At 47.3% G+C, this 26,774-nt stretch overlaps 6 protein-coding genes across 6 annotated transcripts; 4 read left to right on the top strand and 2 right to left on the bottom strand.

The window, feature by feature from the left end:
• Nucleotides 1–4: 4 nt before the first annotated feature.
• Nucleotides 5–4,929, top strand: EDB91DRAFT_1058414 (uncharacterized protein; the record flags this gene model as incomplete). The annotated part of the gene is made up of 11 exons (XM_041314159.1): nucleotides 5–266; nucleotides 328–1,023; nucleotides 1,077–1,299; nucleotides 1,350–1,684; nucleotides 1,732–1,859; nucleotides 1,908–2,820; nucleotides 2,871–3,007; nucleotides 3,062–3,685; nucleotides 3,740–4,153; nucleotides 4,205–4,448; nucleotides 4,499–4,929. The coding sequence occupies 11 exons, from the start codon at nucleotides 5–7 to the stop codon at nucleotides 4,927–4,929; spliced, it is 4,407 nt and encodes a 1,468-aa protein (XP_041173781.1).
• On the bottom strand, nucleotides 4,706–6,356 carry EDB91DRAFT_705228 (Alpha/beta hydrolase fold-1). Its single transcript, XM_041328155.1, has 7 exons — nucleotides 5,976–6,356; nucleotides 5,800–5,926; nucleotides 5,518–5,743; nucleotides 5,376–5,465; nucleotides 5,214–5,320; nucleotides 5,068–5,155; nucleotides 4,706–5,014 (listed from the first exon to the last, which is right to left on the bottom strand). The coding sequence occupies exons 1-7, from the start codon at nucleotides 6,313–6,315 to the stop codon at nucleotides 4,934–4,936; spliced, it is 1,059 nt and encodes a 352-aa protein (XP_041173780.1). The 5' UTR covers nucleotides 6,316–6,356; the 3' UTR covers nucleotides 4,706–4,933.
• Nucleotides 6,357–7,278: 922 nt separating this feature from the next.
• Nucleotides 7,279–9,689, top strand: EDB91DRAFT_1251964 (uncharacterized protein; the record flags this gene model as incomplete). The annotated part of the gene is made up of 10 exons (XM_041323443.1): nucleotides 7,279–7,344; nucleotides 7,402–7,479; nucleotides 7,536–7,628; nucleotides 7,677–7,840; nucleotides 7,892–7,943; nucleotides 7,992–8,402; nucleotides 8,461–8,847; nucleotides 8,898–9,000; nucleotides 9,051–9,202; nucleotides 9,255–9,689. The coding sequence occupies 10 exons, from the start codon at nucleotides 7,279–7,281 to the stop codon at nucleotides 9,687–9,689; spliced, it is 1,941 nt and encodes a 646-aa protein (XP_041173779.1).
• Nucleotides 9,690–10,025: 336 nt separating this feature from the next.
• On the top strand, nucleotides 10,026–13,594 carry EDB91DRAFT_704985 (glycosyltransferase family 39 protein). The gene is made up of 10 exons (XM_041328153.1): nucleotides 10,026–10,395; nucleotides 10,447–10,599; nucleotides 10,651–11,249; nucleotides 11,304–11,399; nucleotides 11,449–11,946; nucleotides 12,002–12,159; nucleotides 12,211–12,358; nucleotides 12,415–12,736; nucleotides 12,789–12,807; nucleotides 12,855–13,594. The coding sequence occupies exons 1-10, from the start codon at nucleotides 10,121–10,123 to the stop codon at nucleotides 13,395–13,397; spliced, it is 2,811 nt and encodes a 936-aa protein (XP_041173778.1). The 5' UTR covers nucleotides 10,026–10,120; the 3' UTR covers nucleotides 13,398–13,594.
• A 1,754-nt stretch (nucleotides 13,595–15,348) lies between these two features.
• On the top strand, nucleotides 15,349–15,944 carry EDB91DRAFT_705119 (uncharacterized protein). The gene is made up of 2 exons (XM_041328154.1): nucleotides 15,349–15,670; nucleotides 15,746–15,944. Exons 1-2 carry the CDS (start codon nucleotides 15,484–15,486, stop codon nucleotides 15,889–15,891), a joined length of 333 nt encoding a protein of 110 aa, XP_041173777.1. The 5' UTR covers nucleotides 15,349–15,483; the 3' UTR covers nucleotides 15,892–15,944.
• Nucleotides 15,945–23,490: 7,546 nt separating this feature from the next.
• Nucleotides 23,491–24,901, bottom strand: EDB91DRAFT_1238858 (uncharacterized protein; the record flags this gene model as incomplete). Its single annotated transcript, XM_041321771.1, has 9 exons — nucleotides 23,491–23,569; nucleotides 23,623–23,768; nucleotides 23,825–23,953; nucleotides 24,007–24,118; nucleotides 24,189–24,382; nucleotides 24,446–24,554; nucleotides 24,613–24,682; nucleotides 24,725–24,756; nucleotides 24,819–24,901. 9 exons carry the CDS (start codon nucleotides 24,899–24,901, stop codon nucleotides 23,491–23,493), a joined length of 954 nt encoding a protein of 317 aa, XP_041173776.1.
• Between the last annotated feature and the right edge of the window lie 1,873 nt (nucleotides 24,902–26,774).

Here is a 26,774-nt window from a genome sequence, read left to right as displayed (position 1 = left end):
CCAAATGAAGGTAGATGGCGGAGACGTGAAACTAGCTTTGCTTGGGGAGAGTGCTCAGCGATTGCTTTGGTTGTATCATTTGTGTTTCCTTCAGATGGTCGCGGAAGCGAGGTTCGATGTAGGGAAGTTGTTGCAGGGTCTTGTGGATGCGTCCCAAGATGCTGTAAGGGAAGCTGGAAACGTATGCGGTCTGCATGGCTTGAAGCAACTGCATGTACTCCGATTACTACAAGAAAGCGACCAATTTACGTGGTCTGGGAAAGTTGGTCAGTATTATTCGGTGTCCTGCCTTGGCTTCGTGCGCCAACTTACCTTCGTTTATGACAGCAAACTCTTCCAACACTTACCTTCATGCCCTTGTCAGGATTTTTTGCGCTACCCCTACAACAGCAGTCCGAAGCACCCTACGCTCACTGCTAAAGAAAACGCTTGCTGAAAGCATCCTTTTCCAAGAAGACCCTGACGAGGTCGACTTGTGGCTCGACTCCCTCCCAACGACCTGTCGCGGAGAGGGCTCCGAAGCCCCAGATGGCGCCGCCCTAACAGAAGAGTCTGATAGCGTTGCCACCTTTCTGGACGACTGCGCGCAGCGATGTATAAAAACCCCGTATCGATACTTGGAGGCACTCCGGGATCTTCTACCCATGGAGAACACGGCAGTCGATGTGCCTAGCCCGCTGCTCATGACTGTGCTCGAGCAATTTGCTGCGAAACTAGCGGGAAAATTACTCACCCCATCGGATGGACTTGCACTTGCTGGGTTTTTGAGAAGGCTTGTATTTAAGCTGGCTAGCAAGCAGAGGGACTTGGCATTTCTGCATATATTGTCTGCGAAAGTGGATGCTGCTGGGATGCCTGAGAATTTGTTCTCTCAGTATCCTTCCGTCACCGCTGCGATCCGGCGTGAAGTGTCGATCATGGACAAGTGTTTCAGTCATTTCCAGGAGGTGCGTAGCCGCTCGGAACCTACGACAAGTCCAGAGGTCGAAGACTTCTTGACAAAAATCGAAAGAGTGCCTTTGCGTGTGTGCAGCGTATATCTTTCTTTTTGATGGCAATTGACCATGTCGTTCTAGCTGAAAGCTCAAGTGTACGCATTCACAACGCGTACGAACTTGTTGACTGGTTGCGCTTCGTAGGGCCCACTCTTCAGCCCCAAGATATCGTCCGACTTGCGGCCGTGGTTGAACGCTTTTATTCCCCTGCTCTTAAGGATCTGTTCGAGAACCTTCATCCCGCAGATTTGCTAATGTGGGAAGGCGGTGATCTAAAGTCTGCCTCAAGGCAGCTCCTCCAAGTGTGCGTTACCTGCCTTCTATGTTGTTGTGAATAACAAACGCTCTACACAGGCTTTCCTTTGATTGGATGTTCGTGCAAAGTTCTAATGCCGACGTCGCAAACAAGCAATGCCGCGAAACAATGCTGGAGTGTTTGTTCATTAGACCACCCACGCGGGTTCAGATTGAACGTGCAGTTTGCCTCGTCGCACATGATATCTGCTTGACCATGGAGCGGGAATCTCTTGTGTGCGATTTACTTCGTTTGTTATTTGCAATCATGCACAGGGCACTTCGTGAACTCTCGAAAGAAGATGGTGTTCGGCTAAAGGAGTATGTTCTAATGAGGGCGCCCTCCATCCGTGGCCTGTGTTTGTCTGGAGATCTTCCCGATACCGTGCAAGAAGGTAATATTCTCACTAATGGGTGTTCTCTCGGTTAATTGTTCGAGCAGCTCTGTGCGCTTTCCTCGAGGTTTCTCTTGACCCCAGCAATGAGGGGGATAGGGTGATGATCTCCTCGATTTGTGTATATTGGATGGAGTGTTTTAGGGCATCAATTCAGTCAGGACGACTACAGACGGTACGACGATCCACTGCGTTAGTATTCACATTCCTGATGCTTCCCCAGGGACGTTCCATCAAGTTGTGGCTACGTTACATGGACACAGATAACCTTGTGAACATCATTGATCAAGCATGCAATAACGCTGTGCTTACACCATCTGTGCTGGAGGCTCTGGAGTTTGCCCTTGACACCTTGAAGAGTTCCTTCAGTTGCGCTAGTTCGAGAATCCCGATTTCGCAGCTGCTGAGGTTATATCGGGTATTACCTGATTCCCAGGTGCTCGAGGAAATAATTGCTGTTGTGGTGAATTCACATCTTCCGTCGTGCCATAACGGACAACCTCCGCGAGCGAAGACATTGGACTTCTCCTTGTCACGACGACCCATGTCGACTTCTGGAAATTCCCAACTGGACATACTCCCCGCTGATTTCGTCTCGACGCTGTTTCAAAAGGCGACTTGGACGGATACCACGGCCCGCCTTGTGTCTGGGCTGGTTTATACTCAATCCGATGTTGCAAAGCGGTTTATCACATGGCTCGATTCGGGAGCTTGGACGACCATTCCGTTTGAACTTGTCCTACCAGCAGTACATGCGCTTTTGGACTCCATGGGTGGCGACGTAATCGATTTGTGTCGTGATACCACTATTATCGCGCTCTTTGAGCGTATTTTACCTCAGCGTCGTCGCCCTGAGGAGCTGAGACATATATGCATCCGCTGCATCTGCATCCTGATCAAGGCGGATGCGGCTCGGAAAAGACAGCTCATCGGCCTGCTACTGACGAATATGCAACACAACGCTGTCGAGCAATTCGCCCTCGAAAGCGTGTGCATTGCCTCCCGCTTTCAATCTTTTCCTCTACTGGCCGATCTTGTGACAGAATTAGCTGAGCGCGGACTGCAATGGGCAGTGCGCCATTTCTCTGACCCTGAAGGCGAAGATGAAGAGGACCGACTGATTTTAGTCCAGTTAAGTACGTCAGATTGAATATGCTTTTCATGTACCGTGCTAACTCATCCGCAGCAAAACTCACCAAGCATGGATTCAACGCAAAGGCACATTTTGCAGAGCCTCTATTGACGACTATCATTCAGAACCGACTTACTGATACCGTTGCTATCAACATTGGTATTGCATTACTGCAGTGCTCGCCACTAAAGGTGATCTTATCTTGCCATCTTCCACGGCTTCAGGCTCAGTATGGATGTTTTTAGCCCGTCGTCGTGAATCGGGCTCTGCAGAACATACTTCAACACCCTCAGTTCTTCAAACTATGTGGTTTTGAAGAGTCGTCTCGAAGAGATCTTATCATCCGTTTTATCGTTGCCCTATTCCGACTCCATCCCACTAACACATGTCAGCCTTCACATATCGTTCCACTCGTGCGCATATACGGCGGGACCGTCTCTGTCGCAGACAGAAATCTGCTGAGCGTCTTCCGTTTATATGAGGCTGAAAAACACATGCCTACATCATCCATTCTCGCCAAGTGGTCACCTTCCCCTGGTATATCCATTTCAAATCAGCTTGATGCAATACAAAACATGGATCCCATACGCGTGCTGAGAACCTGCCACGTGTTCCCGATATGGAGACGTATGTCAGACGAGCAGGAAGACGAGCAAGTTGGCTTGGATGAGCAGGTTTACGATCCATTATTCGTGATTCTGCTCGTTGCCCAGATGCTTTCGCATCACCCTCCAGCTTCGTCCCTTGAATGGGTGCAGACTTTCCGATCGAATGTTTTCAGTTTACTTGTCCGCTGTTTGTCTGCAAAGGACGAAAAGATCCGTGAAGCCTCGCTTGGCTTGTTGGCAAGGGTGCGGAAATCGGTGGAGGTGCGTGTACTATCTGGTTTATTCTATGATCTCAGGATCCTTACTCCTTGTCAGCTTTCGGATATGCAAGAAAAGCAGCACGCGCTGTACATCTTTAACATCCTGAAGAACCTGATCAAACCATCCGACGGTCCTCCTTTGCGGTTGCCTTCGTTCGCATCATTAATTCTATCTCACGCTCTTCGTGGGGTGTTTTATCCTTCCAATTTCATCTACCCACGCACGTCGCGTTTCCTTCTTCAGCGTCCAGAACTCGACGTGACTGATGTGCCCATGTTATATGGCATGCTTTATGGCAGTTCGGATGACTGGAAGAAAGAGCGTGGCTGGATTGTTAGGTTCCTGTCCGACGGGATGATGAGTACGGAAGATTGGAAGGTGCTTAAACGCCGACATACGTGGGAGCTCCTTGCCAGTCTTGTGCAAAGCTCCGTTCGCGATCAAGTATTGCGACGCGCAGTATTGGAGGTCCGTGGCGCGAGCACTCATACCAACCCCTTAATTCAAGTTGTTTCACAGGTGCTCGCTAACCTGACTTGTAATGTCCAGGCAACTACTTCCCTCGTTTTGAAGTCGTCTCTTCTATCCTGGATCGAGATGCAGGTACAATTGCCGCAAAGCACCGAAGACACCCTCGCTTGGCTAAAGATCCTTGAGAACGTTCTGGTCACAGCAAACACAGCGAAGTTGCAGCGTGCCACGAACGGGCAATGGCGAGATGCTCTGTGTAGATGCCTGTTGCTGGTTTTACAGAATTGCAGTGGTATGGGCATTGTTTCCACCGCCTTCTGAAGCTGATTCACTTTCCTGTAGCGCCATCGCTTGCTATTCTCCAACAAGCTGCTCGTGTGACGCTACGATCAAGTCTCGTGCCTCAGACTTCAATTTTTCATTTGTCGCGAGTTCTCATGGCCGCAATCAGCATTCTCGAACAACTAGAGTCTTGCATAGATTTCAGCGAATCTGGTTCCATCAACAGACCTGCCAGCCCTTCTAAGCCGCCGTACCACAGTCACGGATTGCATATTCAACCACCAATAACTGATCCCCTGCGGGCGTGGGGTTGTATTGTCGAAGACTTATGGCGGGCGAGTATGACGCTTGACGAAAAGTTCGTGAAATGGGATGCCCTGACGAGCAGGCTATTGCAGTGGAGAGGTATCGTCGGTGATGATGGCAGCCCGATAGGCGAATGGGCGAGGATGGAAGCTGTCCGAGGATCTGTATCATCAATAGCAGAGTGACATCCTATAGCCTAGAAAATGAGGGTGCACTGGACAAAATATCGAATATCTGTTTGCCAAGCTGGTCGGGAACGTGCTGAGGCACCTGATGAAAAACGATTACCCTGACGTCGGAAGAGGAAAGAGTGTGCTACATACTAGGTGTCCTGTTCCATCAATCCGCACGACGCAGGAAAAACGCCTGCCTGAAGCCGGATCAATTAGAGCATCCTGCACTGCACGGGGTCTACGGCAACGCATGTCTGTCAAGGATCGCACTTGAGCGATTCGTAAAAGTGGCGTACATGTAATCATTCTCGCCTCCAAACACGATACTAACGGGAATGCGTAGGCATACTTTGTCCAAATCTCGCACTGGTTTGGTTGCACCGTCAGGCTCTCTGTACATTGTCTGAAAGCGTAGTCTCAGTGGGGTCAAGTATTAACAAAGGATCTTGATCGCGTACTACTTCTTCTTCGCGGGAGCATGCTAGGCTGACACCATCGTAGGGTGCTTTCAGGTGACTCGCACCTGTGTGAGCCCTTAGTCCAAATTTCTGCGATGTCATTAAGGTGACGATGTGATAGAACGACAAGGGGATGCAGTACAATATATAAGTCCAGGACACGCGGGTCCCAGCGTTCACATCGCTTTCTTGATTTCAGGTTCTCATATGCAAATTCTCGGGAGGGCCACACGTCTCTTCGTTTGTATGCATTTTTTATGAGCATATCGCGCAGTGGTTCCACTGCATCTGCAGTTGGACTGAGCATGGGTTCCACGAGGATGAGAGACAAAAATCTGATGGCTGGTTCAAGGTTCTGCAATATAGTTCTAACACAGAACCTGTGAGTCGAGAGCGGGCATGTTGTGAAGAATGAGGTGCTGACATAGCAACTCCGCCGAGGGAATGACCTATACCAACAAGGCGTTGGCTTCGGAAGTCAACCGTGGGTTCGAGCCTTAGTCCAGCAGACATAAATCTATGGACGGCCTCTGCATATCTGCGGCACCCGACTGCACCAGTTGTTATTCTGTTATCAATCGTGCAACCAAAGTGACTCACAGTCGTGGTAAAAAGGTGCCTGCCGAAGTGCGTCCTCGTTGAGTGCAGCAGATACACCATGGTTTGGGCAGTCGATTGCCCATGCACATTTGATCTTCAAGGATTTCGATGCAATTCGGGGGTAAGATGAAGAACACTTGAAGATACGTTCCAGGGTAGGCTGCCAAGTCTCTTTATGAAAGCTAGTCGAATGAAGTAAAACAAGGGTGACGGCATCCTCATCGTCCCAGTGAGCTTCAAATTCTGGTAACCAGTACTTCTTGGCAGTGATGTACAGGGGATAGTGTTGGTCAGGCTTAAGCAGAGTTTCGCATTCCCGCAAGTTCGATGTGGGCGACATGTTGTCACACCCAGTGACTCGGGAGGAGCACGAGAAGTGGGGAAACACGTGGGTGCCATAAGCGTTCAAGTGTTCTCACAGGGGCGCACCGTTTTTGGACGTCTGAACTACTGAGGCAGTTTCGCCACTGGCCAGACTGTCAACACTGTAAGTTGCACTTGACCTCCTCTGCGCTGGAAAAATTACTCGGTTTCTCCTGGCTGAGAGAATAGCAAGCCGACTTCAAATCGTGGACGCTTGTTATAACTGGCAGAACCGATATCCACTAGTGTTAAGTTGGGTTCTCGGAGCCGATTCCCTAGTTCTGAGTCTTCTACTAAGCTTGGCGGTTTCTATTACTCGCGTCTTGGGCGATCCTTATGCGTCCTGGTCCATCATGATTTGAAAACAGCCTCGAGGAGCTTGAGTTCTTGAGCAATCGCTCACCGAAGTTGGCGGCATATTCCTCTAGAACGGTTCCTCGGGCCGAGGCCACTACGTTCTAGCTAGTAGTTTGAGGGCCGAGGCCGGCACTAGGTCAAGAAATTATCAAGCACGTGATCGCGTCGCGGTGTCCTAATTTAATTTATATAACTTACGCGTCTTTGCATTTTTCCGTTGACCCTTGTTCCCTAGGCCTTTCAGTCCTTTGTCTCGAGGATTTTTCTGCTCGACGTTATTCCTCAAGCTCACTGTTTACGACAATAAACTTTACTAGCTCAATGGTCAGTGTGACTGTTCACTCTTGCCGATATGATTATGTCTGAGTGTCTTGCTCATTCGACTTTTATTTAGTTCATGGTGCGTGCTGTTGGGCTCATTTGAATGTACCTCCGCAAACAGGTTTTGTAGTTTGCTGGTGTCGGACGTTCTGAATCGGCTCCGCCTCCGAATGGAGTAGTTACGAAGTGCAAAGCAGGCAAGGTAACCTCTCGGAAACCTGCTGCCCGTCAGCCTTCCAGTCAACTTCCGGTTACATCGGGCATGGCTTCGACCGTTCGCAAAACTTCAATTTCGACAAAACCAGTTCCATTCACGTTCAGGACTAACGTAATCGACTCCATTCTTGTATTAATCAGTCTGTTACTGAAACTTTCACTTTCATAGCTTTCCTCCAGGACCGATAGATCGACCCCCCAAAAGTCCCTCTCAGACAAGTCGGCTAACACAGAGGCGGCCCCTGTGGTATATATAAGTTGTACCTCGAGAGTCTATGTAACCTAATTTCTTGACGGCTAAAGGATGAAGATGCCGACACAGGAGTAGAACCCGCGGAATCAATTGACGAGACGCCCTCCGTTCCTTATGACCTTGACACAGTGAAAGCTGCGAAAGTATGTTTGTTCTTATACCTGCTAGCTTCGTGATTCTCATCGATGCAGGTGGAGTTAAAGCATCTCCAAAGTTCAACAGTGGATGCGTCAGACCTAAGTAAAGATCACGAACTGAAGACCGCGCCTCTCATTACGAGAGAGGCGTATGTAACTGCTGGATACAAGAAAAATTCCACACAGTATGGAGTGATGGGTGAGGTGTTGTCAATACAGTACGACGTCTCTCTCTCTTTTTGTCCTTTATATTCATGTTCGATTCAAAGTTCGAAATCAAGCGCCTACGTCCCTGTAGATCCCAGACTTTATATCAACACTGTGAGTCTGTCAGATCGATATTCTGCCGATATCTCATAAGCACTTTAGAATGCACCTTTCTCTGCTGTAGTGTGCGGAGTACAAGGATCAGGGAAATCCCACACGGTTTCGGTCCTGCTGGAAAACATGCTCATTCCGAAACTTCGGGAAATAGGATCCCTGCAGCAGCCTTTAGCGGGACTTGTCCTCCACTTTGGAGAAGGTGGTGCGGGATCCCTTCCAAGCGAGGCTGCATGGGTCGGTGTCCCAACAACGGAAGGCGTAAGGACGCCGAAAGTGCGAGTCTTCGTGTCAAGGTCTTCTCTCAATACTATGAAAGCAGTTTATGCCCCTCTCGGAAAGAACGTTGATGTAGTTCCCTTACTCTTCAATGAGACAGAGTTGGACGCACAGGCTTTTCTATCTATGATGGCTGTCGGGTCATCAGATTCAGCGCCCCTCTACATCCAGATCGTTCTCGTGAGTTGTAAATGGCAATCTATTCGGAGTTCATTGGAGTCTAATTGTCTCTATCTAGAGTATTCTCCGAGATTTAGGAGAGACATTCACGTATGGGAAATTCATGATGCGACTTGAGGGAGCGAAAGGCAACTTCAACCCTGCCCAAATAGCTGGTCTTGAGCAGCGCCTAGCTCTCCTGAACTCGTTCATGGAGCCCAATCGTCCAGAGCCAACCGCTTTTGGTTCAAAGTCTTACGCTAATATCAGTAGGCCCAGATCAAATGTTACTGCACCCAAATCGACCCGGCGTCGTTTTGGTGCAGGAGAGTTGACCATTGTTGATCTGTCGGATCCATTCATTGACCCAGGATCTGCATGCGGATTGTTCGAGATCGTCACCAGGTTGTTCGTGAGGGCTGAGGTTGAGACCGGAAAGGTTCTTGTCGTCGATGAAGCCCACAAGGTATTTGGCTCGTTATATCCTCGAAGTTATACTGCGCTAACACGCCAAAGTACTTGTCCACCAATAGAGGGGTTGCCGGTCTAACCAAGGCCCTTTTGACCCTCACAAGAGAGCAGAGGCATTTAGGGATGCGCGTCATTATTTCTACGCAAGGTAATTCCGGTGCTCGATCAGAAGGGAGTCAGGGCTTACACAAATTGCAGAGCCAACTGTAGTGCCACCTGTTCTATTAGACTTGTGCAGCGTCGCCATCATGCATCGATTTTCTTCTCCGGCGTGGTGGGACCACCTTGCACGGCATATCTCTGCGGACGTGTCTATAGAAGAAGCATTTGACACGGTTGTTAAGCTTCAGGTACGTCGGATGCTGAAACACGGGGCTCCACTAACGAACTGCACACATAAAGACTGGCCAGGCGATTATTCTTGCGCCATCGGGGCTTGGCGTGTTTCCGGAGGATGCAGAAATTCGTGGCGCAACGAGGATTAAAGGGCATACTGCACCTGTCTTGAAGCTGACCCAGTTTGGAAGGCGTTATATTATCATGAAGACACGCGCTCGTGTCACGAAAGATGGAGGCAGGTCGGTTCTTATTGTTTCTGGACAGGAAGAGAGTGAGGAGTCTGAGAATGAAGAGGAAGAATCTGAATCTGAAGAGGAATCTGAGAACGAAGAGGAGGTGTCGGAGTCTGAGAACGAAGAGGATGTGTCGGGGTCTGAGAACGAAGAGGTGTCGGAATCTGAGAACGAAGAGGATGCGTCGGGGTCTGAGAACGAAGAGGTGTCGGAATCTGAGAACGAAGAGGAGGTGTCTGAATCTGAGGCTGATGAATCTGAATGAACTAATTACACATGATACTTACTAATAGTTACTAGACACAGTGCTGAGTGTCATACTTGCATTACAGCTTATTTTATGAAAAGATTCTCAATATTGTGAAACTGTAAGCCCGTTGGCTTACCTGAGTTCCTATAATCAGCATAAATACTGTTCGAGATAATGAAGCATGAGCTTTCATTATCACTGCCTTTTGGCGTAACGGTTAAGGGACGACAGTCTTGACTACTTACAGAAACCCGCATCAAGTGGTTGTTTTCATTTATTGACCAAAGCCTTGGAAATTCAATAAGAGCAAATAACATCCTGTCCGTAGCAAGTTGCGTCACTTACTACTAAAGCACATTTTCTACTATCCCTACTTGGCGCCTTCTGCCCTTCATCTAGATACTTTTTGTCTTTTTTTTTTTTTCGTTTTGTCTTCATTCTAGGTCATGGCCGCCAACGTCAGAGTGCGGCGTCCAGCTACTCCGCCCCCCGGTCTTCCACATGCCGCTCCTTCCTCTCATAAATATCCACCAGTACGACAAGACCACTTGAGTGCAGATGAACGGCGAGAAGCAGCTTCCAAGGGGTATGGGCCTGGCCGACGAAGTCATTCGCCAGGTGGTCTCAACGTCACACCTGGAGAATGGAAACTGCTGGTGGTTGTCCTTCTGATTGCAGCCGGCGTCAGGATGTTCCGTATATCGAAACCAGATAGTGTAGTGTGAGTATGCCAAATACTCGTCCTACCAAATCTGACATATTTCTCCACCAGTTTCGACGAGGTGCACTTTGGTAAGTTTGCAGCACGCTATATCAAAACGCGGTATTTTGTCGATGTGCACCCTCCACTTGCAAAGTTGCTGATCACGGCGGCGGCCTTCGTATTTGGCTTCAATGGCGATTTTGACTTCAAGGACATTGGGAAGTGAGTGTGTCGGCAACCATATTTTTCTGGAGTTGAGCATGTATCAATTAGGGTCTTTGACAATGTGCCATATGTTGCTATGCGAATGGTACCCGCTACATTTGGAGTCGCAACTATTCCCCTCGCATATCTCACCCTACGAGCTCTTGATTGTCGCGCAACCACCGCCCTACTGGCATCAATATTCCTGACATTCGAGAACGGACTGATCACACAATCCCGCCATATCCTGCTGGATTCTCCCCTCGTATTTTTCACGGCTCTCGCCACCTTCTTTTTTGTGGGGTTTTCGAATGAGGATAAGAAGGAACCATTTACCGAACAGTGGTGGACGTGGCTCATTTTGACTGGTCTGTCTCTAGGCGCCGTCGTATCCTGCAAATGGGTTGGCCTATTCACAATTGCTACGGTTGGCGTTGTCACCATCTTGCAATTGTGGCTTCTCTTGGGAGACCTTCGTGTCAGTCCAAGGATGTGGGCTAGGCATTTCTTCGCGCGGGCTGTTGGTCTCATCTTGATACCTATCCTTTTCTACATGATGATGTTCCAGCTGCATTTCGCCATTCTCGGAAGTTCAGGAGAGGGTGACGCGTTTATGAGCTCGGAATTCAGGCAGACACTAGGTCAAGGGATGCAGGACACGTACGCAGGTCCGTATGATATTGCGGTGCGGCACGTGTATGTACTGATTCATTTTGACATAGATGTTGCAATTGGTTCAGAGATCACAATCCGACATCTGAACACACAAGGCGGTTATCTACACTCCCATGCTCACAATTACCCTGGAGGAAGTGCACGTACGTATGGCTTTCGTTCTCTATCATCACACATTGAATGGCCGGACAGAGCAACAAATCACACTATACCCTCATAGGGATGAGAACAATATCTGGCGAGTGCTCAACGCAACAATCGATAGCTATGAACAGTACGACTACGAGCGCAAGCCTATCGTGTATATCGACGACGGCTCCCGCATCAAGTTAAGGCATATCGTGACCGATAAGGCGCTCCATTCGCACGACGTCCGCCCGCCCGTATCAGATGTCGACTTCCAGAACGAGGTTTCAGGGTACGGCATGTCTGGCTTCGTCGGCGACATCAACGACGACTGGGTTGTTGAGATTGAAAAGGGCGACCGCGGTGATAAGGAGTCGAACACACGCTTGAGGACGTTGAGGACGCATTTCAAGCTTAGGCACCTGAATACAGGCTGCTACCTCTTCTCGCACAAGGTGAAGCTCCCCGAGTGGGGTTTCGATCAGCAGGAGGTCACGTGCAACAAGAACGCTGTCAAGACCAACTCGTTATGGTACGTCGAGACTGCTGCGAAGCATCCACAACGTAAGGTCTTCCTATCAATGTAATCGGGCGTGTTTTCAAAATCCCCTTTTCATAGTATCGGTCAATGCTCCAAAGGTCAACTACAAGATCCCTGGTTTTCTGTCCAAGTTCTGGGAGCTTCAGCGGGTTATGTGGACTACGAATGCTGGATTGACGGATCGTCACATGTACGACTCTCGACCTCTGAGCTGGCCTGGACTTCGCCGTGGCATTGTGAGTTGTACAATTGAAATTGGGGTTCATATTTGATCAACTGTGTATCAGAACTTCTGGGTCAAGGATCATCGCCAGATCTACCTAATCGGCAATCCATTTGTTTGGTGGTCAAGCACGGTTGCGGTCGTCACATACATGTTCGTCAGAGGGTTCCTCATACTCCGCGCGAAGAGAGGATATCGTGATTTTGACAACAGTGAGGATCAATGTGGTTCTGTGTAGTGTGACGCTAATCCAGATAACCTGTTTTAGCCAAGGTTGTCAAGTATGATTCCCTCTGCGGCTTTCTCTTCGCCGGGTACTGCTTGCACTACTTCCCCTTCTTCCTCATGGGCCGCCAACTCTTCCTTCACCACTACTTCCCTGCATTATACTTCGCAATTCTGCTCAACTGCGCCGTTTTTGACCTCGTCACATCGACTCTACGACCAAAGATTCGGTTACAGATCGCTGCTGTGCTCATGATCATAGCAATCATGACATTCTCGAAATTTAGTTCCCTAGCCTATGGCGATCCTTGGACGAAAAAGAAATGCACAAACGGGCAGTGGGTAAAGACTTGGGATTTTTCCTGGTGAGTCTTATACGTTGCATCAGGAGATTGGATTTTGACGAGGATCTGTTAGTAACGAGTTTTTGGACGAAGTAAGTCTCGTATAATTCATGAAGCACTCTAGCTAAATGTCGGACAGTACTCTCAGTATTCAGGTGTCACTGTTCCTACTTTGAACCGGAACACCCCGATGGCGACAATTGGAGGTGAGCCCGGTGGGCGCGCAGCTATTGTGGTCGAGGACAAGCTCGGGCAAGATGCCGTCGTTCCGCCTCAAGACGAACAGAGCACCGCCGTCCCGATTGGCGCTCCGGAGCCTGGGCGAGATGTGTTTGCCAAAGATAAACAAAAGGAGATCAAGAGTCAGTTGCTTGCGATGGATGTGCCGGTTCCTGTGGATGAGAAGGAGATCAGTGTGGTGACGTTCGAGCCAACCAGTGCAGCGCCGGAACTAGCAGCTGGAGAAAAAGAGGAGGCTAAGGTGCAAGGAGGTAGCGTGAGTAGTATTGGTGAGCCGGAGGATCAGGCGCATTCTGAATTCATCAACAATCTGGAAGAAGAGGTTGAGGTTGGTGAGGATAACGATGACCTTCGGAAACTTCACGGACCCCTTGACCACGAGGAAGCCATTGCAGATCAGGTGGCACATGAGTTATATCCCGAGGCCAGGGACGCCGAGTAATTTATTTAGGAATCTGTAATTTGTTGCTGTAGGTGGTGTTTCCTAAGTAAACTAGATTGTGCACTCGACGACACTAGTAATCATATCTATGCGGCACAGGGGTTGGAGCTTGATGGACGTTGGGGATACGTACTATTTACTTATTTCCTGCTTGTATCTGGAATGAGGGTCTGGGACTTTGCCCTTCCCTTCTCTTAGAGCCTGGACAGCTGCCGTTTATTTCGCAGTTTATTTCGCAGTTTATTTCATTTACCACAACATGCACAAATAAATGTGACAAGCCACCGTCCAGCGTTACGAACCAAATTGGATACATTGCGCGACCTCACGCCACACGGTGTCAAAACCTTCGTGCTCGCTGGAGGCAACAGCGAGCTCAAGTATTCTACCATTTCAATAAAAAATTTGTACATTCTCATGGACTAAAATCATTCAGCATGTATTTATTACAGTGAACAAAATAGATAGTATCTGATGGCCAATAATGAACAGTTTGGAGTAGCGAAGCACGAAGGCTGTGAATTGGACCTTGTTGTTGGTCGCAGTTGATCGTGATGACAGCGCTGCCCAGCGCCGCCGCAAGCCAATCTCATGGACATGTCACGAATGCGTCACTCATTGTCACCGCAAGTCACACATTGCCACGCCACATACAGAAACAAACTGAGAAATAAACTCGAAATAAACGGCAGCTGTCCAGGCTCTTAGTCTCGAACCAGACGTCCTAGGACCTCTCTCGGGTTCTTCCAGTTCCCAGAACGTCTGGGTACTTTCGATAGACGAGCCCACATTACTTGGACAAATGGCGGAATATTTGTGGCGCAGTTATCTCTTTATTATCTCGTGAAAATTCGCTCATTACTTGACATCTTCCCAACATATTCCCCAACCTAAATAACCTCTCAAAGTGTGGTGACATGCGTCAGGCTAGGCCCATGAAACGCATCCGAAGAGGAACTACAACACCAGTGAGTCGTGTGGTTAAACACAGGACGCAAACTATTCATACTCACGCATGCAATCGAGTCATAGCAGTTCTTGCAGTCATTATAAGTCAAGCACAACCAAGGACAGTCATCGTCAGGGTCACTGGCAAGTATTGATGCTGCAGATCTTGTTGCTGTCAACGCGGCGACGAAGGCGAGGACAAAGGAAAAACGCATTGTTTATGAGGATGTGATATGGGATCAAATAAATCCAAAGAGGATAGTAGGAAGATGGCTTGCTTTTATGTGCTGAACATTGTGGCTTAGGAAGAATCTATCCACCCCTTTCCAATGGATGATATCTGCGATGCCAGCAGATTGCCGTGTAGGTCAATGCCGGCTCGAATCCGCTGTCAGGCACAAACCAATCACTGTGTGTTGTCTAGTGTTGCTGTCGAGGCGAGTTGAACTCGATGTGAACTCGGTTCGCTTGGAAATGACCAAATTCGTGTCAACTCGATAACTCAGAACAGAAGGCTTATAGCTGTCCCTCCAGCACTAAAGGAATTTTTTAGATTCTCGCTTGCTCTTTGAATTCAGACCCTGACTGCGTCACCAAAAGTCCCAAACCTAGATAAGGTATGCTAAGATCTTATCATCCGTCATCAGCCTCACCACAGCCATCATGGCCCATCAGCCCAGCCCAGGCCCAGGTCATCCTAGATGATCAGATCAAGAAACTGAGTTTTAGCTCATTCGATCATCAACTGATGGGTCATGCGTCATATCTGACATATGGTGCGCTACTAAGCAGGCCTGAGCAACTTATGGCACATTATAATGAGTTATTGTGGTGGTATGGTAGTATAAGCATGTATCATTCTTGTTAGTGATGTGCACGGCCCGGCTTGAAGCCCTGGGCCAGCCCAAGCCGGGCCCAAATAGGCCGGGCCTAAGTCACGGCCTGAGGAAAGCTTAGGCCTGGGCTTGGGTTTCGAAAAGCCTGAGCCGGCGGCCTAAGCCGCGGCTTTGGTTGACATCCAGGACGAGCGAGAGCATCGCTGACGACATCAGTGTCACGAAAAGGTGTTTTTTTTCTGCATTCATTTACATTACTGACAAGTTTTTTTTATGTCCTTCCAGTCCTTCTGAGTCCTTGCATGTTTGTGCACGTCTGCACTAGTCTCCGTGCACATGGCATTTGTGTTTGTCTGCAACTGTCGCTGCTTGTCTGTACTACTTGTTTGTACTTGTCTCTGCCGTCCTGCGCACGTTTGCGCCTGGTGATTGTCTTTTCGTTCACCCGAAACTCATTTGCATTCATTTGCGCTTGTTCATGCAATCTAAGTGCGTCTTTTTTCACTTATCTATGTATGTACATTGCTGACAAGCATCTACATATCTACATATCTATTTGTGAAGTTGTGTACATTTACTCTTTGGCACTTCGTTGCGGCCACTTCGCGTGCTTGTCTTTACGTGTCTCAGGCTGCGCTCGTTTGTATCCGGCGTCTTCAAGTTGTGAAATGGGTTCGATTTGTCGATTGATAATATTTATAACTAACTGATCATATGCTCCTTACTTCTCTGCTGATATTAGTGCATGTCTACACTCGTCTGCACTCCACCTCTGCATTTGTCTGCGTGTTTTTACTTGTTTCCGCATGTCACTACTCACTTTTGCTTGTCTGTACTTGTTTCCGCACACTGCCGCTCATTTGTGCGTGCCTGCATTGTTCCCGACATATAGGTGCATTTTGTGTGTCTATGTATGTATGTACTTGCTTGTATCTGCATGCTCACTTGTTCACACCGCCATCGCAGAAAATTCAGCGCGCGGGCCGCGGCTTCCTTGGGCCAAAGCCCCGGCTTTGGGCCGGCTTGGGCTCACAGCTCAGGCTTGAATTCTGGCGAGCCTAAGCCCCTCCAGGCCAAGCCTAAGCCGGGGCTTTGAGCCCAAGCCGGCCCGGAACATCACTAATTCTTGTAGTGCATGACATCAATTATATACACTGATTTACGGTTAATGCGAGAGTGAAATTTGAACTCGGTGATGAGGAATTGCAAATGAGTGCACGACAGCAATGAGAGTGAATATGTGAATCTGGGAATATTGTGGACAAGTGCGACAGCAATGAGAGCAAATGTGTGAACTACAGAAAAACATATAAGGGCAACCGAAGAGCAAAATTTAGTGACGGGGGATGTGAACAAGTGGATGCTGGGTAGGATGAGCTGGAATATGTCGCGCTATCAGATAAATGTACAGAAAAAGAGTGAGTGCATACCAGAAAACATGAATCACTTTTGCCCTTTCCATTTCTTGGGTGCAGTAGTGGTAGTCTTCTTTTGGCGCTTCTTCCCGCCCTTTGGAGGGACTGGGCTGTCAGACTTGGCTTCACTCAGGGAGCTGTTGCCATCAACCTCCAACTCCTCTGACTTTCGCTTCTTGCTCTTGTCAGAAACAGGAGCAACAGCATCAGCCTTCAGAGGGGGGACAGTCAGCAAGGTGCAGAAGATGAGCTGTTGCCAGCTCAGCTGGTTTGACAGGATGGGGCCTAGGAATGGACATTGGTTGTGGGACCATGGTTTCTTCAATGGGAGGTGGAGAAGTAGTTGGCGGAGAAGGATGCACAATTGAAATGTCTGGGTGGTCGACAGTAGGCTCTGCTTCAATGGGGGGGGGGATAAAGAGGTAGAGGTGGCAGACTGAAGATAAACACACATAAGTCAAAAGTGTTATAGGATATATATATATATAAAACCTTTTCATGTGCTGCTGCAACATGCTTTGCAGATTGCTTCTTCATCAGTGACAACGACAATCGTGCACTCTTCCCTCCCACTACGAATAGCTCCTGGTTTTTTTCCTATCAATTGATCAGTGTCTTGATCGCACCAAGATCATGACATAATCACGCATGATCGTGAACTTACTTTTCATTGGTGCCATTATTAGATTTTCTATGGGTATATGTGCTATAAGTAACACAATGCAGCCGAGTATTGATGACGACTTACTTCATAGATTTTTCCTCAAGCTTTCTAGACTTGGCCGACCCCTTTTGAGACCCTGAGATGTGTAAGATGTGTCACGATCAGACTTCAATTCCAGAAATATGAATCCTTACCCAAAGAAGACGGCTTATCCACAGACAAGGCGGATGATTCCTTGGAGGACGACTCATGGTTGCTGCTCTCCGACTCGGATCATGAAGTTGAGATGGGACTGGAGGATCTCTTGTGGTGGGCCATGATAAAATAGGGAGGAGACGGAAGGTGATAAGGGAGACACATTGTGATTATAGGTTATTTTGGCTTATTGATATTGGAGATTTAATTGATATCATGCACCACCGGCCCATCAGTGACTCAATATGATCAGCAAAAAACATGGTGTACAGACAGACTGTTAAGGTCATGCTCAAGGGGAAGACAACTCAAGGGCTTCGGCTTCAGCTTGTGTGCTGCACCCCTTACCTGAGTACATGCCCTTAATTTCCGAGGGGCAGAGAGGAAGTTCGATGGAAGTCCAGGGAAGTCCAGAGGTCAGACGTTGGGGGTGTTCGGTGGAACTCCGGAAGACTATGAGAGAGCAGAGTAAGGCTACTATGGACAAGTCCAGAGTAGAAGCAGAATAGAGTATAGACTACTGCTAAGACCGTGCTCAGGGGTAAAGCGGAGTCTGAGGGGCTTGGCTTCAGCTCATACGCTGCGCCCCTTACCCGAGTATGTGCCCCTAATTTCAGGATGTAGTCCAACATGAGTTCTACGAGTTCCGACAGGGCACCGAAACAGGGGTCCTCTGAAGGAGGACCAACGGACTACTAGGTGAGTGCGGGAAAGTTGGGCGGGGGTTGTTCTGCCCAATAGGAGGGAGGCAGGAGACTACTGTGGTCGGAACCAACAGTAGAAGCGGAGTGGAAGGGACTGCTTGGACGAAGTCCAACACAGAGCAGAATGGAGGGGACGGATGCAAGAGTGCGGGGTTTAGTTCCGATGCATGGGAAGTTGGACGAGCGGAGGAATGGGGGAAAGGGGAAACAGGGGAATGGGGGAACAGAGGATTGGAGGAATGTAGGAATGGGGGAATGATGGAACGACGGAACAGTGGAACCAGCGGGACGGAGGAACGGGGAAGCGGAGGATCGGAGGACAGCCAACCTAGGGAGTCAATCCCCTAGGCCGGGAAACAGGAATTTGACTTGGGATAAGCTTTAAGTCAAAGGGCAGAAGAGCAGGGCTTAGAAAAGGTAATATTCAGACTGAGTATCTACAGACAGATGTACATATGTTTATATACTCTAAGTAATTAGCATAGCATAGCAGGAGGCTATGTGCTGAGTGTACAGGATCACAAGAGGATGACTGAGACATACGAGAATAAGGCTCAGAGAAAAGTATGTACGTGACGGATCAGAAATCGCTAGGGTATAGGGATTACCGGTGATCCGAAAAGCGGAACTATGATACTAAACAGGGATAGGACCAGTTGAGTGGTTCCTAGTCTAGGAGTGGACCGGTGAGGCAGTCGGATGGACTAATAGTCGGGTGGGGGAATACAAGCGGAACTGAAGGACCTGCGCGGGTCGGAAAAGCGGAGGGAGTAGGAATAGGATCGGGCAGACTGATAGGGCGGAGGAGCGGAACTCCAGATAGGGTTGGATGGAAGGGGTATGGGGTCGGAGGACATAGGGGTAGTGTCGGAAATGTGGAACAGGGTCGGGCGGAGGTAGCAGGGCTAATCCTGCTGAGATGCACTTTGTGCATTGTCGGGGAAGGAGGAATGGAGCGGACGGGGAAACAGGGGGTCGGACCCGGGGTGGGGATGTTCACAGGTGGTATTGGAGGTGCTCGGATCTGGTATATGACAACTACCCTAAGGTAGAGCCAGAGATTTAGTCCTAAGGTTTAACCCCTAAGACTCGGAGGTAGACAAGAGATGAGACTCAAGTCTGGAGAAGCAGGAATGAGCAGAACTAAGATGATATTTGAACTGAGGAGTTCTGGAGTATTACAGGAGTTTATATACTGTAGGTATCATGTAAGTAAATCAGTCAGCAAAGTAAGGGCTATGTACGAAGCATGTGGAAAGTCTATTAGTAAGTGTATATGGATCAAAGCAGTGAGGTTGGAAATGAAGTACAATCGGATGGATCAGTAAGCATAGCGGAAAGGACATAACTGGTAGCCAGAGCAATAACTATTCTGAAGGAGATAAGGGTGAGTCCGGAGATGAGAGCAGAGCGCTGGGTGAAATAACAGGACAGAGAACTGGACTTTAGGGGGAGAGACCCAGAATTCTGGATCTGGAGGTATGGGATATGGCACAGACACAACATGCAATACAATCGAGCAAGATTATACAGTAGTTGTAGTACAGTAGAAAAAATCATCTGTCAATCATGCATCAAGTTTCTGGTGTTCCAGCTTGGAGTGCCAGTGGACGGTGCACATGTCAAAGCGATCCTCAATGATGAATTATATGTTCCAATTTGTGTACATAGTCCTATGTACTCTATTATGAAAATGACACTGATAACTAGTTTTAGAATACTTTTTCAGAGCGATTGGAGAAGCATGGGTTCAACATGTTCCAGCTTTGGGTGGTTGAACAGCTTCATGAGTTTGAGATAGGATCTTGGAAGTCTTTGTTCATCCATCTCATCTTCAGTTGATCAGACATTCTCAGAATTAATTTTAAAATGTAAACATCAGACTCCCACATGTGCAATCTCAAGACTCGAAACTCAGGTCGCAAAGCAGACTGCATGCATGCCCACTAATCAATCAGGGAATATCAGGTAGGATTAAACTTAGAGCAGTATATCAGGCTGTGATCACAATGACAGCAGCATATCATTTGCTTAACATACTTGGGAACAATGGTAAGCTATGAACTACTCAACATCATAATGATTGAGTGCTGGCATCATCATCATCATCTCATCTCACTGGTCCTCAACAATCTCATGGTACAGTACTATCACCACTTCAGACTCCAAGCAGATCCTTTGAATCACTTCAGGGCATTTCACCTGAATTTTATGGAGGACTTGGTGGCTGATGAGCGGGACTACACAATATCTGGACCTGTGACTCCTAGAGCAATTGATGAACTGATGGCTGCCAGGAAATTTATTGAGCTTGACCAGTTATTTGCAAATGCAAGGGAGATTTATTGCAAGTAGAGTATTACACTTTCTATCTGCTCATTGTGTAGTCACTTGTGAATAATCATTGTCAGGACTTGGTGAGGGTGGTAAAAATTCATGGCTTCTCATTGGCTGAACTATCAGTCCACATCACTCCCGAAATCATTACCAAATTGCAAGTCAAACAAGGTACACTTTGTTTCAACTCATAAGTGTTGAACTGTCTCAATTTACCCAAAATTTCCACTTCAATTCGATTCGATTCACCTTGCAGCAACACTAATGTTGTCGGAAATTTCAGACAGCAGATACATGGCTGGAATGTGATCCCAGGATCAAGTTTAAGCCATTTCTGAACCTATCATTTGGACTAGTGTACCATGGATAACCTTCTGGGGGGTTATCCACTGTGGATATCTACCCTGGAGAAATCAGGGGTCAGTTATCCACTGGTGAGTAGGGTGGATATCCACCAGCAGCAGAACCAGCCCAGTGGATTTGGGTGCTGCAAAATTTTTCAATCCATAGCATGTTTCACAAAATTTGCATTCATTCACCAATACTAAGTAAAGATATATTATGTAGCATCTATTCCATGTCCCAGTCTGCCTCTGTCAAGATCCTCTCTTGCACACAGGTGTGTGCTGGTGGAAGAATGGCAGTCATCAGACATTCAATGATGGAATGGTATTGGTATATAAAGAATTGCAATGAGTAAAATGACTACATTAAGTGCAATATTGATAAGTTACATTGTGAAGTTTTATATAGTAGGATAGAGATGATAGGACTTGCCAAACATGCAAGGATGAGCTTTGTTGGCAAAGACTCTAACAAAGGAATATAAAATGATCATGTAGTATCTAGCTTTGCAATTGTGATGGATTTGTGGATTATAGTCCCTTCAATTACAAGGGACACTTGCCTTGACAGAACTCACAAATGTCACCATGGTGACAGTGATTGCAAGGGGGTGTCTGCATGGCAAGGAGGGTCAAGTTTTACAATTATGAGGCATCACAAACTCTAGTATCCATGTATATAATGAATGCCTGCTTTTATGGCATGTCCAACCAGTATCATTCTTACAAATATTGTCCAAAAACACACTTGTTGTAGTTGTTACCTGTTAAGGTCATGCTCAAAGGAAGTGTAACTCAAAGGGCTTGGCTTCAGCTTGTGCACTGTGCCCCTTACCTGAGTACATGCCCTTAATTTCCGAGAGGCAGAGGGGAAGTCCGATGGAAGTCCAGTGTGGGGAATTCCCCCACTGTAGGTGTAAAACCCCGTCCTTTCCGCATCATCTCACATCAGTTCTGCATATTCTGCACGTTCTGCGTTTCCCGCACATCGTCCAATGGGTTCCGCATTCCCACGCATCCTTCGGAACCTGCCTGCACTATCCAATATTCCCGCGCATCATCGGACAACCTTCGCATGTCCTGTCCCCATCCTTCCAGGTCCATTGGTACGCTGTATCCCTCTTCCCGCTGTTCCTAATGTTATCCGGATCAAACTGACACATGCCCTTATGGCACGGACCCCTATTCTGGAGTATTGGCGCCCATGTGCACTGCCTGCCTTCACTTCCGCTTCCTGAGAACTTACTACCTGTACCTCAGTGTTCCTTGAAAATAATATTCCCTATAAGTAGTGGTACTCAGGGCTTGGGTGTTTTTATCGAATCCCATCTTTTACCTTCCCACTTTCCCTTCACCTTACTAGAGGACCGCTTTGACTTATGCCCACTATCAATCTAACCTCATGATATACTTCCTTCAACTTCGCCTGCAAGTTCTGACGAATCAGTACGTTCCGCGCTTTATCCGTTTGAGTTCCATTTCATTCCTTTCCATTCCACTTGAGTTCCGCTCGGGTTCCGCTTGTTCCACACAAGTTCTGCTTGTTCTGCTTGTTCTGCATTTTTGTGGATCCTCATCCTACCTGCGGTAGGGTTGATTAGGGTCGCTTAGACAGAGATTAGCACTCCCCAGTAGCAATCCCCTTTAGGGTCGAACGTGCTTGTTCTCAAGTGAGGCAGTAGGCAGCAAAGACCCAACTTTGTAGTAGATTGATTTCTCTCCGCTGCACTTGTTGTACCCACACCAGGTAAGTCTGGAGGTCAGACGCAGGGGGAGTTTGGCAGAACTCCGGAAGGCTAGGAGTGAATAGAGTAAGACTACTTTGGACAAGTCCGGAGTAGAAACAGAACAGAGTTAGACTACCCTAAGGTAGAGCCGGAGTTATAGTCTTAAGGATTAACCCTAAGACTCGGAGGTGGACAGGAGATCAGACTCAAGTCCCGGAGAAGCAGGAATGAGCAAAACTAAGATGATATTCGAACTGAGGAGTACCAGAGCTTTACAGGAGTTTATATACTGTAGGTATCATGTAAGTAATCAGTCAGCAAAGTAAAAGCTATGCCTGAAGCATATGGAAAGTCTATTAGTAAGTGCATAACAGATCAAAGCAATGAAGTCGGAAATGAAGTACAAATGGACGGATCAGTAAGCAAAGCGGAAAGGTATACAACCAGTAGCCAGAGAAAAGTTATTCTAAAAGGAGATAGGAGTGAGTCCAGAGATGAAAGTGGAGCACTGGACAGAGAATAGGATGGAGAACTGGACTTTCACAGGGGAGGATCCGGAGTTCTGGGTCTGGAGGTATGGGATATGACATTACCGGCACAAGCACAACATGACCTTGCTGATGCAATTTAAAGTGGGAATACTAAACTAAATCTGTAGTACATTACAGCATCATGACTACCTTGATTGCTGCCATTGGTAGAAACATACAAAAATGAGTAGAATTGATCACTACATGTTCAATCTGATGTTTGAAATGACCTCAGTGACATGTTACAGGCTACTTGCAGCATGCATATATTATAAATAGCGGGATAGTGGGATCACAGATATGGATTCTCCACTAGTAGTTACAGTGGCTGACTCTATGCTACACGCTGCTGCTACCACCATTAGGGACTGAAACTAACTCTTTCATCTGTGCTCACTTCTCCTGAATCCTCGCTAGTGCACTATTCTTGGCAAGGGGATGTTGAGCAGTTGAGTACGAAGGGAAGACCTGCCTAAAAATACTAGAATCAGCAGAACAGAATGTAACTTCTGAGTTATCAATTACCTGTTCCACCATACAACAAGTTTATCCACCTCTTGTTTTTCATCTGGGTCTTCAAAAATGTCCAAAATGGAATTGTAGAACCTTTCAGAGTCAGTAACTGTGTCTGTACACGAGAACACAGGTGATGATGTGAGGGCAAATTGGACCTGAGAGGAATGCTCACTGAGTAAGAACATAGTATAGATTAGAAGCATTGACACACTTGTGTTGCGATGTATGCAACCAACGGCAAAGTAACTCGAGTCATCCTGTGAATCCGAGCATTATCTGAATGAGTTGCCTTTGGTTCTCTGTCCACAGAACTAGGGGACATAAAGATGTGTTTGTAGGCCTGCAATCTTAGTTGAGACATTTGGAAGCGACATGATGAAGCTTGTATCATACACAAACCAGTAAGGAACTTTGAAACAAACCATTCCATGGATCTTCAGGATCATAATGGTAATTGGTGTACAAGAATAATGGCCATTGGTCTCCAGTCACAATGATCTCACCACTTCATGGCCTAGTTTTTGTCCTGCACTCCATCAGTCACCAAGGAAAGAGATAAACAAGATATCACACACTCTGGGTTTGACCAGTCAATGCCGGCAGAACAAAGCAAAGTGCCTGTCCATTCATGGTGGAAACCATGGTCAATTTTCACATTGCAAGCAAGAGGAGGGACAAGATTCTGTCCCTTTGGGGTGATCCAGTTGAGTACACTACCTTTGAGGCTTTTGGTATCATCGCCCCTTACTCCAGATGCACCTTTGGTGAGCTAATGATATATAAGATAAACAGTTAACTTGAAGACATAGTAAGAATGGTGGATGATACTTGCCAGCTCTGCAACAATGTCGACTTCATCATCTCCACCCTGCATCAAGGGCTCTTCTAGGCCTGCAACAGATTTGAGGAGCTCTTGAAAAACATGATGCTCATACCTTTCCCTTGGAACATACACCTGATTGAACATGTTGCACATAACACTGCAGGAGAGTAACATACTCAGCAGTAATTTTTTTTTCTGGAGTGTCAGCCAATTCTCCCATCCACAAGATTCCATTTGTAAGGAGGGCTTAGAAGTTGCAAAGAGCATGGACCGTTCGTCCAAAATGACGTCCATAGTGTACCAATGGATCAGTCACACTCCTGTATTATAACTGCAATATAAATCAGTAGTGAATGATTCCTGCAAATATAAAGGCACACACAGTCTTTTCCTTGGGCCTAAATGAAGGGCATCAACTTGTTTGCGACATCGACCACAAGATTTCTCAGGCTGGTCCTCAGACATGGTTCTAGGTGCAAGCGATTGCAAGATGGGATGAGAATGAGTCAGTTCTGAGCATGACAAGACAACAACTCAACTTAAATCCTTCTGCTGCGGTGTTTGGTGCCATTTTGAGTGAGGAGCTCAAACTGTTGCAGGTTCCAGCAATCAGTATGTCATGCCAGTAGTGACAACTTGCCTCCCTTTACATTTGTGGGCCGTGTCATATACCGGATCTGAGCACCTCTAACACCACCTGTGAGCATCCCTATTGCTGGTCCGACCCCCTGTTTCCCTGTCCGCTACATTCCTCCTTCTCCAATAATTGTCACAAATCCCAAATACAAATCATTTTTCATTTCTTGGTTTTCCTTCGGCTACTTCCAGTTACTGAACCAGTCACATGACTGCACTTCCTGTCACAACTTCACCTCTTCACCTATCACCCATTGCTTCTCCAATTGGCTCCCCTACTCCATGGGCTAGAACAATCTCGCTTCCAGGAGAAGAACTGGTCAGATCTTGGGTTTCTATTTAGTCACTGTCTGACTCATCACTTACATATCACGACGTCATGCTCAGTCATCAGCAGTATTGTACGACTCTTTTCCTATTGGTTGATTTCTTTCAACTCAGATATCTCCTCTTCAATGTTATGTATATAAGTAGGTTAGTTAGCGTAAGTGCTCCTTAGACTTAACCTCTTCATTTCTACACTTGTAGTAGACTTAGATGTTCATGCTCAATCCTATCTTTGATCATCATCATCAACTGTGACCGAGTCCTAGTGGTTGTGTATTAGTCTTTGCCATTTAGTGAACGCTGGTCATAACATTAGGTTAAGTCTTCTTACCACTCAAACTTGAACTTTGTCTTGGACGTTGCTGTTCTTGACAAACTTCATTGTGCTATTCTGCTGAGATTTATCTCGTGGATTATGTTTAACTCAAATCATCATTCCCTAACGCATTTTGTTATATCAATCTCTTTACGTTACTCTTTAGTAAAAGTGAACCAGGCCCTCGTCTTACTATGAGCTGCCAGTTCATAAGGATCAGTGACACTTAGGTCCTGTTTCTGTATGTCTTCAGTTCTGCCCAAAACCCTGCCAACTGAATGCTACATATATTTTTTCATACTATAAAGAACAGCACTCGCGACAGTCCTCTCACAGTCTAGTTACATTATGATAGGGCACAACTGGGGCCCAGTTGTATCTGTAGAATCATCCACCACCCCAACCAAAGGCCCTTCTGCACCGCCAGGCATCTCAGGGACTGGAGAGACTATCATCACCCACTGGGACATTTTGGAAGCAATCCATGTCGTCGTCGAAGCAGAAAGGGTGTACACCAGAGCCTTGATAGACCAAATGCAGAAGGAGATCAACGAGCTTCAGGAAGGCTTGGTGCATGTGAACAACGAGAACATGGACCTAAGGATCAGGGTGACACTCACAGAGAACACAATCACGGATTTGCAGAACTTGTCTATGACAAAGACCCAAGGCGGTATATCTGGGACTTCAAGCTCTGATCTCAAGATGGCGAAACCCACGGAGTTCACTGGAGAAAAGAATTCCATTGATGTCGACACCTTCCTGACTCAGATTGAGATATACTTCACGGGTTACCCTGGAGCCACAGAGCAACAGAGCAACAGAAGAGTACATGCCTGATATCTTTCTGTCGAGGGCCCGCAGCAAAATGGGTGGAAAGCATTACACCAATGGCCCTTAGCGGTGGGGTCGGTTCTTATAAAGCCATCATTAAAGACATGAAAGTCATGTGGAGTATCGTCAATAAAGAGGAGAAAGCAGCAAGGGAGTTAGAAGCTCTATGACAAGGGAACCGCACCATCGCAGAATACATTTCCCTCTTTCAGCAGAAACTTTCCT

This window comes from Suillus paluster (assembly GCF_016628075.1).
Source record: "Suillus paluster strain FC165 chromosome Unknown EDB91scaffold_60, whole genome shotgun sequence".
NCBI classification, from domain to species: Eukaryota; Fungi; Basidiomycota; class Agaricomycetes; order Boletales; family Suillaceae; genus Suillus; species Suillus paluster.
The sequence above is the reverse complement of the archived record's forward strand: the minus strand, read 5'-3'. Positions and strand labels throughout refer to the sequence as shown.